Source organism: Glycine soja, chromosome 16 (genome assembly GCF_004193775.1).
Source record: "Glycine soja cultivar W05 chromosome 16, ASM419377v2, whole genome shotgun sequence".
Classification (NCBI taxonomy): domain Eukaryota; kingdom Viridiplantae; phylum Streptophyta; class Magnoliopsida; order Fabales; family Fabaceae; genus Glycine; species Glycine soja.
Window position 1 is genome coordinate 3,890,533 of NC_041017.1, and position 15,827 is coordinate 3,906,359.

Below are 15,827 nucleotides of genomic sequence, written 5' to 3' on the forward strand. Positions count from 1 at the left end.
GTTGTGTTGTGTCTGTCCTAACCTTGACTAGGGCAACCATCTCATTCTAAATTTGAATATTTCATCCCAAAAAATTTAGAACGGATTATCATGCTTCCAAAATATAGTAATGGGATCACCTTGTATTGCCTTTAGTGCACCCACATTCAATTTCATATTTGATGATAATGTAGAGTTGGTGCAAGATCCGTACTAGTAAGTAATGCATGCCCTGAGAAAAAACTAAGCAACATACACAAACTGTTGATACTACTTTAGCAAGAGTAATGCTTCTTACAAGAGTTTAAATTCAAGTGCAATCAATCTAACCTTAACCTGTAGTGGTGTAAGGTCCTCTTACGTTAACACAAAATGAAAATAATCTATTTAGCAGAAGAATCTGTATTCGATTCTCATTATATGTAAAATTTCGTTAAGCAAGTAATAGTCACAGTGAGTTGGAGACACCCATTATTTTTTACCACCACAAAAAAAAAAAAAAAAGACAATCAATCTTGGTATTAGAAGACATTTACTTAGGATACTAAAACTAAAAAAAAAGTAATATCCAATCATGTTAAGCAAAATGTTGCTATGACATTCTTTTTATGGGGTGTAAGTTATTTAATTATCTTAATGCTTTAAAATTTATAAAACAGGAGGTTTTGTAAAAGACCTGACAAATGAAATGAATTATATATATATATATATATATATATATATATATATATATATATGTTTAACAACTTGGAAATGTTGAGTTCTGATCCATCTTTCGTTCTCATGCTATAGTACCATGTTCAGTCTTTTTCAGAGTTTGAAAATGGTATTTTCAGACATAATAAATGTCCTCTAAATTTTATATGGTTGCACAGTAGGAGTCTTCTGTTCTGGCTGGCACTTCACATGGTTCTCTGTTTCAATGGAGAAACTTGTGTAGTGTGTTGATCTGCAAATAGCACGACTATTATGCATTGGTTCAGAAATGGACCTAACGCATGACCTGCTGTAGTTATGCCACTAGAAGTTTTATTTTGCTTCAATATATAGATTCAAGTTAATATATATATATATATATATATATATATTATAATATCGAAAATAGTATTTAATTAAAGCCAATTTAATGGCATTCGACAATTATTGAAATAATGAATTGTAAATTAGTTTCTTTATCAATTTAATTATGGATGTAATTTTAAAAATATTGCGTATAAGTGAGATAACATTTTTTTTTTGTGCAAATCACAATTCGAAACAATTTTACAAGAACTATGTAAGATTGATTTGAGTGACAAAATTCTCCCTCAAATATTTAGCATAATTATATATCAACAACTTAAACTCAAAACTATTGAATAAACTAAAACAATTTCAAACCAATTAATTTACACATTTGGTGCTAACATGAAGGGTTCTTCAAGTAACGTTATTCATACTATTAATCATTTGGTATCTTGCGTGGGAAAAATGACAAGGGAAAATAATTTCACTCACAACTTTGTGCATTACAATGGTGTAAAAAAAAATCTAATGTGGGCTTGGTGTGGATATAATTAAACTCTGTGTTGGTGTAAAAGTGACGTGGATTGCAAATAGCACAAATCAAGGAAAAAAGGGAAGAATTTAAAAGTGGCATGTGGCACAGCCGCACAGGTCGTTCGAGCAGATTGATGGATCATGAAAAGAATCCATCCTAATTCCAGCATATCCAATTATCCATGGGGTGGGCACATTCCTATGCCACATTATTGTTTAAGCATATTTTATAGTAATATTTTTTTTAACATACTTTCTATAAAGTTAAGGTTATATTCACCAAAAAAAATTTAAGGTTATATACTCGTAGAGTAAAATTTTTATATTATTAATTAATAAAAAATTATTATTAATATAACTTATAAGATAATTATTATAAAATTAACTAACTTTTCATATATTTTGGTTTGCAATGGAATATTTTATATTGTTAATGTATAATTTATTTCCTTCTTTTTATTATTAACTACATTTATGAAATTTTACAAAATAATACTATTAATGAATTTCACGTGTAATTTTATGAGTTTGAATAAATTTTATCCAATAGGAGGATGCTACTTAATCAAATGAGCACGTGAATTAGATAACATAAAACTGTTTTAGTTTAATTAATGACTATAGATTTGAGTATTTAAATATGCATTAATTGTGATAATGGTTTTATTAACATGTGTTCTAATAATATTGATTAAAAAATTTAAAAAAATCATATGACAACACATTTAAAAATTATAAGGGACACATTTTATCACATTCTAATATTATTTTTTCATTTTATTTTTTTAACTAATGGCCTTAGAATACTTATTAGCATTTATCTTATGTTTAATATATGATTTTTTTATCTATAAAAATAAAAAATAAATATAAAAAAATTTACAACAATTTAAACATTCTCCTTCCTCAACGGAGTTACACTCACTAGCTAGAAAATTTTACTTTTATACTAAGGTCTTCCACCAATAAACCAATAAAGAGTGTGTTACCTAAAAATTTTCCATTTATTTAATCCAATGTTTTCCATGAATCCCTGTCACCTCTCACGCCTCATCTGATGAAATTATTGCTTGCGGTGCCCCTCATAAGTACAGTCAAGAGTCATGATTCATAAGACCACATATCCATTCCCATTTCCAATCAAACAAGGGAATAGTGCCCCCTTCATTATTTTAATTTCTTCCAACCCAGGCCAGTAGTCATAGACATCAAGTTAAAACTCAGCCAAGTCAAAGAAGCATAAGAAAGAGGTCACTCACTTACTGAACACTTTTAAATGCAGTTTGATGGCTGCGAATTGTAGTACCATGTGTATGTATGTCTGGTCACTCACAGTCACAAAAAGCAAGGCTAATTCATGCTTCATTTTCAAGCACTTGTTGGGTGGTGATTTAAGTGGCTACTTGTTCAAACCCAAATTGTGTGTTTGAAGCTCAGCATTTATACCAAGTTCTTCCCATAAAAAATAGTGATAAATCTTTGTTAGAATTATAAGTATATATAAAATAAATATTTCTCTTTTAATATAATTTATAGTTAATCATCAATCATGATTCGAACTTTAAATCAGTTAATTAAAGTATAAAAATTACGATTATTTATGTCAATCATTATTTGGTAATGACGTAGTAGTCTTGTTGTTGTTAGCATGATCAAGATGCATGAATCATCAATCAATAGGTGATAATACAAGAATGCATGGGTATATATTATTGTGGTTGATAGGAAGATTGAACCCTTTTATTTAGACAGCATGGCATGGGGAGATTTTGGATTGGAAGAGACCAAAGGCCCATTTGTTGTTATGTGCAAGGCCACGAGATGAGAGGAATAAGAGCTACATTCAGTTCGTTATGTAACTCTCTAGGATCTGTTTCAAGCTGTTTCTTTCAAAGACCATTCATTTTCAATTAATTACTCATCCAACTTTGGTCCCACCATAAATAATAATTCATCATGCGCACATATTGGTGGTGGATTTTCGTTTTGTTTTAATTCTTTAGTTGTCAAGCAATCAATCAGAAACCATATTGTAATTGGGGTTTCGCGGCAATGGATTCAGTGATAAAATTCAAATATGCATTCATTCATGAGGTTATAAGGTCAAATGTGAAACCTTGACATTTCCTTTTATTTACTACTTCTGAAGTTAATTATCTTTTGGCTATTTTATATATAATTTTACATAACACTTTATAATGTTAAAATACATTTCTTTCAATAACCTCGCAACATTCTTGGGAAGTCAATTCATACTGTTCTAAAGATTTGGGACAATTCTCTTTAAAAAAAAAAAGATTTGGGACATAGCATATTGGGATAGTTTACACAATGACCATTGACAGCAGGTTTAAACATTTCAAGCTTAATTTATTACAAACTTTTCAAATTGGATAAAAAGGAAATAAGGAATTCCATAAAACAAATGGATAAAAGCAATTCACAAATCACAATCCTATGTTGGTGGAATTGGAAGAAATTTGTCGCAGCAGACTTGGTGAATAAAACACCGCTTATTTTGCGGTGGAATGTGGACAACATGTTAATCCTAATCATAAATGAGTGTAGTTTTAATTTTATATATACATATATATATATATATATATATATATATATATATATGTATGTATGTATATAAATTTTTTTATAAGCAGCATCGTATGATTAGGATAGTTAGATTGTACATCATATGGATTCATAAGGAAAAATGTTTTTGGTAGATTCAGAGATGAACAGATTTTTTTTTAAACGTGCAATATCACTATAAGGATATAAAAATATAAATGTTATATTTGATGGTAACTTTGTTTTATGATGGCACGTAAGAAGGACTTATAAAACCCTATTTTATTAAATTTGATATTTCTAATCATTTTTTAAAGATAAAATATGTTTTTATTCTCTCTAAAATTACTAAAAGTTTGCACTTTAGCCATAATTTATTGTATTGTTAGAAAATGAAATTTATGTGTGAAAAGTAAAAATAATTAGGCTAAATATATCAGGTTAAATTGTAATTTATCCTTACTTTTATGATTTTCAGTACAAATCCTTAATTTTATGTTAAAATAGGTTAAAAGGTGTAAGTTACATTAATTCATTCAATAATTTTTTATGAAATTTTCTATATAATTAATTTTTTACCATTATATTAACTAGAACTAAAAATACTAAATATATATGTAGTTGGTGTGACCTATTTTAAAAAATATAACTGAAATTGGAAGTTAAAGTAAAATTAAAAAGATGTAATTGAAATTGGAAGTTTATAAATTTTTGGGGATAAAAATATCCATTAAAAAAATGGACATCAAATAAAGTTGTATTCTTTATAATAGTTATAGATAATCTTTTAATATATTTCTCTTTTTTCTCTTTTTGTTGTACAATTTTTTTTTTAAGATTGTATAAGTATAGATGCAGTTTTTCTAACCAAAATTTAATAATAGCAGTTCGTGAACAACTCAACAACGTTACAGCGGTAAGACTTATTGAACGCGTATCTCATAAAACCAATGCTTCTTTTAATCTAGAACTAGAACCACCTATATTTAGATACCACATTGAGCATTTAAGTAATCCAACTTGAGTATATTAAGTTCACTATAAATAGTTATATTAAGAACTTTCATTTTCTGTATTTTTAAGTCATCTGCGTCCTTAAGAACTCAAACTCAATGGTTACAAAACTAACATTGTTATGCTTCTTTTGTGCACATTATCACCGATTAGTTTGATCAAAATATAATGTTGTCTATTCATCAGAATTTTGAAAGTCATACTTGTGTTAGATTAACAAAATTTGATGAAGTTGATCATAAATAGTTAGGTTTCTAATAAGATGAATAAAGATTTAATTTCTAACCACATATAAAAAAAAGACATTATTAAAAGAAGTAAATTTCATTTCTCAAGAATTTGAGTTCGATCTAAGTAAGAAATATTAAGTGTGACCGAGTTGTGGATCAAAAATTAATTTCAATTAATCCAAAGGACTAAAAGTTTATGAAAATAACTCGGATCCATTACTTATCGGTTGTAAAATATGCCTCGTGTACCTAAAAAAAAGGGATGTGTTACAAAATAAAATCTATATATGACAATAAAAAGCAGGTTAGTTAAATTGTAATTTGCCTTTAATGTTAAGTATCTGGGTATTCATAAAATTTCCCTCCCCTCCCCATTATAGGACCACAATATTGAAGTCACTAAAACTTGCCAAAAGTTAAAAGATTTTGGAAGAATCTGAATGATAAAACATTTAAAATGAATCTGTGAAAGTGGCAGAACCAGTCTGTGTGCCCTGCCCTCTTGGACTCTTACAATGCATCTTTTGAGATGTTTAGCAAAGCAAAAGTGAAAGGAGAGCATCTAATAGTTACTTCTGTCTGCAAAGCTAACTGCACTATTAATATTTTACCCTCAAAACAAAAGGGAAATTCCCGTAAAGAAATTAATAACTTTATTTTGCTTAATGGAGAAAAAACAATTTATAGTTTATTCTATTTACATGCCAAAGGCTGAAAAAAAGCAATGGATGAACATAAGAGGGAAATATGAAAGGTAAGTAAGGAATATGTATATAAACAAATAAATGATGTTTTGGGGTAAGCAAGGTTAATGTAAGATGAGAGATGGTTATTGGTGTGTGTCTGCATGAGATAGTGATGTGAGCTCTCACTGATAAATTTGATTTGCTTTCTTTTTTGCTTTTTTTAACCTTTTATCTGCCGACAAAATAGCAATGGTCATATTAAATAAAGGGTGCCCAGAGACAAAGGTTGAGTTCTAACTTGAAAAACCAATTTTGGCTCTCTCTATTTCTCTTTCTTCTCTTTCTTCTCTTTCATTTCCCCTCTCTTGTTGGTTCAAATTACTCTCTCTCTCTCTCTCTCTCTCTCTCTAAGTTTTAACCCTTATGAACATGGATATGTGCCAAAATGTATCAGTTTCCGGTGAGTGCCAACAAGTGCAGGTTTTTGCCCCTTCTTGCTCAAGCAGCCTTGATGACCTCTTCTCTGCTCAGAACACGGTCAGTGTGTCACTTTAAAAAGTTCATTTTTCTACCTTATCTCATTTCTGCTTTTAGGACTGTTCTAGCTTAATTAATTTCCCTTGCACCCTCCTAGTTCTTTGCAAGTTAATTCTACTGTCATGTTTTCTTTCTCGGTTTGAGAAAGTGGTTGTTTTGTTATATATCTTTACCAAGTTTGAAGCTTTAGTGTTATACCACATATGCTAAATTTTGGATTTCTTTCAAATAAAAATGTGTAGGAAGTGGATGTTGAGTTGGAGTGGCTTTCAGAATTTGTTGAAGACTGTTTTTCAAGCCCACCAAGCTGTGTCTTGGTACCTGTTGGTGTTAAGACTACAAGTACAAAAAGCACAAGCACAAGCATCAACCCTTCTTTGAAGAGACCTCAACAACAAAATGAGCCACCTTTGCAAAACTTTGCTGTGCCAGGGAAGGCAAGGAGCAAAAGGAAGAGGCTTTCAGCACCAAGAACCAACAAAGACCCTCTAAGCATATGGTCACACCATTTGAACCCTCAAAATGAGGCCTTGTGTTCTGACCCTCCTCTACTCAAACAGGCTTATTGGTTGGCAGACAGTGAACTCATCATGCCAAAGCCAAAGGATAAGGAGGAGCAACAAGAAGAGGTTGTGATCATGGCCAAAGAGGATGAAGAAAAAGTGATTATTAATGTGAGCAAGGAAATAAGCTTTGGGGACTCTGAACTTGATGAGGGTAGCAATGGTCAACAACAACCAATGCCAAGAAGGTGCACACATTGCTTGGCTCAGAGGACCCCACAGTGGAGGGCAGGACCATTAGGTCCAAAGACACTATGCAATGCATGTGGAGTGAGGTACAAGTCTGGTAGGTTGCTACCAGAGTATAGGCCAGCCAAGAGTCCTACTTTTGTGAGCTACTTGCACTCCAATTCCCACAAGAAAGTCATGGAGATGAGGATGTCTGTTTACTCCATTTCTAGTGAGCAGTAGTAGTGGTGGTTGTTAGAGGTATATTTTTATGTAAAAAAAATTGCAAATTTTAGGAAAAAAACTATTTGGCAAACAGAGAGATACTGTTAAGGGGAGTGATTAGTGCTATGATTGATTATAGGCACATTTATTTACATGACTTGTTATCCACTTTCATTTTGTTCTTCTCTTCCTTCGAGCTATTTGCTTTGCACTTTCACTTAGTAAAGTACTAAAGAGCCTATTTGGATACAAGTATTTTTTTTTTTTAGTTTTTCAAAATTTCTCTACTGAAAATAAATTTTATATTTTCAGTTGAAAAACTCTAAAAATAATATTTATGATTTGTATTCAAACAGTTTTTAAGTAGCATTTATCTTTATAAAGAATATTACCAATACACTTTGTAGTACATTTTTTTTATTGGTTAAAATTTATTAAAAATTACATGTAAAACTCATTTAATAGTGATTTTTTTAATAAATTTCACTCAAAAATAAAAAATGTTAGAAAAATGTGTTAAAAGAGTATATTGTTCACAAAAAGAATTTATAGTGCAAGATAAAACCTTCTGGTCTTAAATCTTAATCCCTTCATATTGTCAATGGTATTTTTCCATTTCTATTTTCTACCATAAGATTAGGATAGAAGTAGAACCAGAAAGCAACCATATAACTGAAAATAAATGAATACAGATAGATAATAGAACTACCAACACCAAGGGGTATGCATGTCATTGTCAATGGTGATCAATGAAGTCTTTGCCTATGAGTAATGGCAATTCCTTGACTTTGCCCTTCTTTCCCATCTTCCTCTGGCCATTTTTACCTTTGAATATTTCTTTAAAACAACAACGACGTGAATTTTGTTCCACTGGGTATCGTATTCTGTCAGTATAAGCATGTGGGAGTGCTCTTAATTTATTTATATATACTTGGCAGTTGGCATGCACTACCCTAGAGAAGATAAGGTCATCATCCATTCCGATATATGCACATGCACGTGACTTTCAAATTCTCAAGACTCTTATCAAAGGTAAACAAAATGGAAGGAAGAAGATGAGAATTTCCTCAAATTTCAATATTTTATTCTTCTTAATTAGTATGCTTTGATTCTATTTCTGAAAAAAGGCATATGTGGGAAACAGTTTTTTTTTTCAAGAAATTCTTGAGGTGGTGTTCCTCTCCAACCCATTTATATTCGATGCTCTTTGAAAGAGAAACACCTGGCTGAAAAATCAGACAATAAGAGAATTATAAATATATAGCATTTCTTTGGATTATTTTATTAAGATTTAATTGTATATTTTACCATTCAAATATCATTATTTTATCGTTTTTATCACTTTTATCACTCAAGTTTTTTTTATAGAAATTTTACCGCCTAATTTTTTATTTTTTGCATGTGTTTTTTTACTATTCCCTGTTGCCGTAAAGAGTTACCATCATTATTAAATCTTCGACAAAGTCAAATTTCGTGTATCTGACATCATTCAATTTATTAATTTTATACTTTATTACATGATTTACTCTGACTTTAGCTGTTTAATTTTTTTTAGAAGACTTTAACAACAACTAACAAGTTACAAACTTGAATTATTCAAATGAAAAAAACATTAAAATGAAATTGAAGTGGTGAATGCTCAAATCTCAAATATAAATAATTCAGCATCTATTGATTAAACAAAGCAAGTTTGTAAGATCAGACTTATATTTTATAACTTTATATATATATATACTCGTATCTCATGTAATATTCCCCTATTAAATTCATTTGAAAAAGAAAAAAATAACTATTTGAGGTCAGAAACGAAATTTCGATCTACCCGAATTTCATTAACGCTCAAATGTGGTATTTACAGGTTAAGAATGAATTACCTGAATAGAAATTATAGAATGCGAACTCATGCAAACTTTAGAACTTTTTTCTTCATTTTTATTAATATTAACATCAGTTCAATCAAGATGAAGAATACTTAAAGGTAGAGACCTTCTAAATGGTTGTCTGTGCATTTAAAGGTACCAAAAGTAGAAGTATCTCTTTTATTGTTTTGGAAAAAATGTTAGTTACGTTTAATGAAACTAGTTCCCAAACACAAATTCAATAGTTTGAGAAGATCTTCTCCAGGTTAACTTTAGTGTAATATTTGTAAGGAGTTTGATGTTAAAGTTAGTGTTTGCAGAAGAGATAAAAGGTATGTATAGTTAGAGAATCCTTTACCTGAGACTTGTAGGGCTTATTTCTCTTCCATGATAATGCATAGGAGATGTCTCAAAGGTTATGATTCCATGCTTTGCACCTTTGAGAGTCTTGGTGGAGGGAAAGGTTCTCAAGTTTATGATTAAATAATTGAGCTGGGTGATATTTGACTAGCATGCTAGACTTAAGTAGTCCCAGAGAGACTAGAAAATTAAATTTATTAAATTAAAATGGTGGCGGTTTCGGAACCGTCGTTATTGGTGAATTTCAAAAAAATTATATTTTTTAAAATAAATATTATTAAATTATTATAGTGGCAGTTCCAAAACTGTTACTTTATGCAAATTATTTAGTATCAATTTTAAACTGTTACAAGTGCAATGACATTAGCATGATGTGTGCCTTTCGTAACTGCAAGTTCAATTTAAGCAATAGAATCAAACTGATTCAATTTTAAAAATTAGAAGACATAACTAAAGCATTTAAAAATTTGAAGGATTAAATCAACCTGAAAAATAAATTAGTGACAAAAATAATAATTTAACCTAAATATTTTTCCTCAAGTTTGTATCCATGACAAAATGTATATGCAAAATGTAAGATGAATTAAATGGGTACATTTTGGTTTGAATACTTAGAACCAATATTAATTAAACGGATATAAATAAGCCCAAATTATAAATTCATCAGAAGAACCAAAGCTTAATATTATTATTATTTTTATTATCTAGGTCTCATTTTGTGCGACTTAGAAGCTTGAATGGATCCTTTGCAAAGCCTACGAAGAAGGGCAAGGAAAGGAGACAAGAGAGTATTTACTATTGGTTAAATTAATTTGTATGTCACTAAATTATTTGATATTTGAGATTTTTTAATTGGATCTTTAATTTATTTTTTTCAATTAGGTTCCTGAACTTTTGTTTCTTTTTAATTAGGTTTCTATTGTTAAATCTGTTAATGATAAGGATCAAATTTTTTAAAAAATAGAATTTTAGGAACCAATAATTGTTTAGGGAACTAATTAAAAGTTTTCAAATAGTTTAGTGAAAACTTAAAAGTAAATTTTTGGATAAAAGGGGCCTAAGCCAAATTACAACCGCACTTTACACAGAAACAAAATACCTACAAAATCAGTCCACAATAAATGATAAACTTCCTTTGGAGGCTGATCCAACCAGAGAAAACTCATTTGGGAGATTGTATCCTAATCTTGCAAGTCAATCCGCAACACAATTACCTTATGGAAAATTATAATATATATTAACTAAATGAATATGAAGTTTAAAATATTTATATTTTAAAAAAATACAATATAGTATAATATAATATACATTTTAAGGGATTTATATTTTAATATTAATATTTCAGAAATAATAAAATTTTTATGAATAATAATGTAATGTAATATATTTTGTATTAATTTACAATATTAATATTAATAACATTATAAATAATTTATAAAAAAATATAAGTAAAAATATCAAATTATTATTTCAAAATTATTTTAAAAATTAATAAAGTGATTTATTATTAATTATTTTTCTAATAAGTATTATAATTAGTAATACAGGAAAATCCATCATAATAGATACACTTTTGAATATACAATTGCTTTATTAGTTCATTCACTAACTTGAGCATTAGATTTTTTTATGTATAAATATTAATTGTTAATTTATTAATTTTTTTACTTTTATTAATAGAGATATTAAATCTGTAACATTTTCATTCTTTTCTTTTAATTATTCAATTAATCTTATATCTCGTCCTTTAACATTAAAATTCTTTTACAAATACCTCGTATATATCTTCATCTAATCATGAACCAAGTCCATTCTCCTTATCTCCAAACATGAATTAAATCTCCAATTTTTCGTGCTCTCTAGAGTTAAAATTTCCAAACACAACTTTCCTCTGTTATGCTTATCTGTTTGTTAGGATTTTTTTTTGTTCTGATCATCTTTTATGAAAATTTAAAAAGTATAATGAATCATACATATATATTTACAAGAGATGTAAATTTAGCTCATTAATTAGTCTAATGGTTAAAAAGATGTTACTAATTTAAATTGTTTTTGTAAAAATATTGCAAAGATTCTTATGATTCCTTGTTCCAAATCCAAGCCGACATTGTTTTGGCACATCAGGCACCATGCACCTGACTCTTCAGAGTACTAACTTTGCAGCAATCGTATAAAGACATCAACTTGTTGGAGTTGGAGATTCGAGCCATTAAGATACATTTTAAATGATATCTATCCACCTTGAAACTATTGATCATAGTACTGTGAACATTATATCACTAATGTTAAAAGCAAAATAAAATAATCCATCAAATTCCCACTAATTCCAAATTTTAAATTTTAAATGTGAGAGGCTCAGTCAAAGTTAGATGGAATCGTTGATTATGAGGCTCTCTCTGTCCGTGTCCAATACATAGGTACAAAAGTAAACAACTTTAACCCGCGCCACATTGCGCATGGAATATATATATATATATATATATATATATATATATATAGAGAGAGAGAGAGAGAGAGAGAGAGAGAGAGAGAGAGAGAGAGAGAGAGAGAGAAGCATGCATATCACAAAGCACAAGCAGAATGAATGGCCCTGTCTTAGAGCTGTAAAGAATATGAATTATTGGAAAGATGTTTAAATGGTGTCTAATTATTAGTAACAAAAGTCAAAAGAAGTCCAAGAAAAAATGTAGAGTGCAAATGCATCTAGTATCTCTTTATCAGGAATTATAACAGCTAGGTGGGTGTAAATATGCTGTTGGCTGAGGTGGTGCTACGTGTATCAATGCTCTAGTGTTGCTTTGGAACCAATTTATATTTACATGTTCACCTTTTTTTCATTTTAGAAAAAAATAAATATAGATTCACAATGTAAAATAAATCTAATCACATGTATGTTATTACGTATGATGTGTTTATTAACTTTTACAATAACTTATAAGTGATAGGTTTAATTATCTATTTAATTTTTATAATTTTTAAATTTATTATTTTTAGTCCTTATAATTAATAAGTGTATTTTTTAATCCTTAAAATTTATATTTTAATTTTTAAAAGATCTTTGTTGTTAAAATTCTTTGATTAATAGTCATCTTTTGAAAATTTAAATTTTAGGAACCAAAATATTTATTTATTAACTATAGGGACTAAAGAAAATAAGTTTAGAAATTATAAAGATTAAATGAGTAATTAAACCTAAGTTATATTAATAATTATTTGTGATTAACTCATAATGTACAATTATTTTATTTTAGCTGCAAAGTAATCAGTATATAACTATCATTTTTTTTTTCAATTTCTCCCTTTTCTTCACCAACATTCACCCCAATGTGGGTGAACATAATCACTACTCTAACTTTTTTACCAGTAAGGTATAATTTTTTTTCATTTTTTTTTCATATGGGGTATATTTTACACAAAATTTTTCAAAAATTGTAATAAGTGTTACAACTTTTAAGTTAAAAGTGTAACATCTGTTATGATTTATTATTTTTATTTTTTTAATGGAAGTCATAAAATTATTTATGATTTCAATATAATTTTTTTTATTTACAACCTCAAAGTTGTTAAGTTTTTTTTTTTAATTTTATGACTTCAAAGTCTTAAGATTTTTTTTTTAACCAATGACTTCAAAGTCGTAAATTTTGTTTTTATTTATTTATTTTTATTTTTATGACTTTGAAGTCATTTTGTTTTTTATTTTTTTTTATTTTTTTATGTTTAAAGTTTTTAATTTTAGAATATTTTATTTAATTTTATTTTCTTTTTTTTCAATTTTTTTTAAATTAAATAATTTTATTTATTTAATTATCAAAAAAGTATAATATATTTTAAGTAAAAAACATTAAAAAATATATGACATATTAAAATAAAAATAATAATAAGTCAAATTAAAACTATTTATTTAGTAATTAAATAAATAAAAATATTTACAATTTTTTTAAAAACTTGAAAACAAAACAAAAAGTAAAATACAAGTAAATAAAAAATTTTAAAATTAAAAACTTTAAACGTAAAAAAATGACTTTAAAGTTGTAAAAAGAAAAAAAAACTTATAACTTTAAAACTGTAAGTTAAAAAAAATAACTTATGATTTAAAGTTGTAAAATTAAAAAAAAAATATATATATAATGACTTTAAAATCGTAAATAAAAAAATTACATTGGAATTATAAATAATTTTATGACTTTAATTATAAAAAAATAACAAATTAATAAATAATAAGTTATAATACCTATTACAATTTATCCCATTTTATGAAATAATTTAAAAAGTATCCCTATATGAAAAAAAGGGAAAAATTTACCCCTTAATGATAAAAAAGCCCACTACTCTTTTATGACAGAGAGATCACATCTGCCAAATACGCAGGATGAGCTTGGTAGGTGTTGGGGGATGCATGCATAATTGAGACTAGAAAGTAGAAAGCAACCTCGTCCAATGAGTTTCAATTTCTTTGTCTGCCTCCCAAAAATCAAATGGTCCCACCATGATATAAGTGATCACATGAAGGAGAGAGAGACACAGAAACACAACAGGTAACTAAGCATAATTTGATTCTAAAAAAAGTACAGGGAGCTGTGTATGCATTTTTTTTTCAGTGAATGTGTGATTAGAGTTGGCCCAATTCAAATACAACGGCTTAAAGGGTAACAACCATGAAGAGTCCTCCAGAGATCAAGCTCTTCAATTGTCTTTCACATCAATTTAATTTCTTAATATTTAAACTGCACATTAATTTACACTTTTTAAATTTAATTTCTATTTATTCTTAGTATAAAATACTTAACATTATCAACTAATCAAAATCATGATAAGTATGATTTTGAAGATAGTCACTGGAAAAGTTAGTAGACGAATTGTTTTTACCAAGTTTTTCACTTATTTAATCTACTAAATATTATCTTCTTTTTATGTTTAGTTTCTTTTCAAACGTCTGGAAAAGAACTCTAATGATAAAATTAGTACTTATTTGAGGTGTATATGCAGCTATGAAATATCGACATGGATACCGGACACGACACGGATATGAACACATGGACACCTGTAATGTCTACAATATAGAACATAGTAAGGTGTCGTGTCGGTGTTGGACACTGACACAGACGCGTGTCAGACACCAAACACGACAAGGGATTGGAGTATCCGTCTTTCATAGATATGTAGTGAATTCAATGTTAATTACCTTCCTCATGCCTCTATGCCTGCTATATGGGAAACTCTTTCAGGTTAAAACTTATATACTACTATACTATATTGCATATTTTTATATTTTTTCCGTTTGAATTTTTCAAATCATCTTTTGGTCCCACTATTTTAATGTTTGGTATCGTGGCATGCTCCCTCTTTTCTGGGGTTAAAGCTCATTCGCCATTTCATTGTCGGCATTCACCAAATCGATGAGCCTTGCTTTTCGTTAGTCTCTCTCCTTATTATAGATTTAGTATATGAAAGGTAAAGTGCTTTCTATTAGAGATATTCAATTCAATTAGCCTTTTTTTTTTTTTTACAAATGCAAAAAATTCTCCCATAATCATCTTATGTTGTTTTCACTTGTACATACTTTCATTATATTATTTGCTTGATTTCCATGAAAAATAAACATGGGAGGGGGAAGAGACCAAAGCAAGAAGGGAAGAAGGATATGACCCAGGTATGGGTAGTCCCCTCAAGCATATCATGTGAAGCTTTTGTATTTTTTTTTTATCTGTAAGAGGAATCAAAGACAGGTATAAAGAGATTTACAATAACTCATGTACATTATTCAATTAACTGAACTAAACCCCAAGTTTAAAATAGAAGAATAGAGTGAATAATGTTAATGAAGTAATTTTCTAGTTATCAAATACAAACTTCCACTTGAACCATCCAACTATCTCAATACCTGGGAGACCCAAATCAGACCACCTAAACATGTCTGATGTCCATTTTGTAATAACAAGAACTCTAAATTGAACCCAATTCGAAGTTCAAACCACGAGTAATAAAAAGGAGAAAACTTAGGTACAAAGCCTAAGTTATTCTAAAAAAAATGTATTATAAAGTGTGTTGTTAGCATTATTCTAAAAATAAATATATAACTTGACTACTTATCTGAGATCAATG

The 15,827-nt window shown here is 28.5% G+C and overlaps 1 protein-coding gene across 1 annotated transcript; it reads left to right on the forward strand.

The window, feature by feature from the left end:
- The first annotated feature begins 6,282 nt into the window (after positions 1 to 6,282).
- Positions 6,283 to 7,691, forward strand: LOC114389330 (GATA transcription factor 9-like). Its single transcript, XM_028349979.1, has 2 exons — positions 6,283 to 6,550; positions 6,793 to 7,691. Exons 1-2 carry the CDS (start codon positions 6,437 to 6,439, stop codon positions 7,522 to 7,524), a joined length of 846 nt encoding a protein of 281 aa, XP_028205780.1. The 5' UTR covers positions 6,283 to 6,436; the 3' UTR covers positions 7,525 to 7,691.
- The last annotated feature ends 8,136 nt before the right edge of the window (positions 7,692 to 15,827 follow it).

Excerpts from the sequence above, each read along its gene's own strand:
- LOC114389330 (XM_028349979.1), top strand. The coding sequence starts at position 6,437 with ATGAACATGGATATGTGCCAAAATGTATCAGTTTCCGGTGAGTGCCAA. Across the intron at positions 6,551-6,792 it reads TCTTCTCTGCTCAGAACACG|GAAGTGGATGTTGAGTTGGA; the intron begins GTCAGTGTGTCA and ends AAAAATGTGTAG.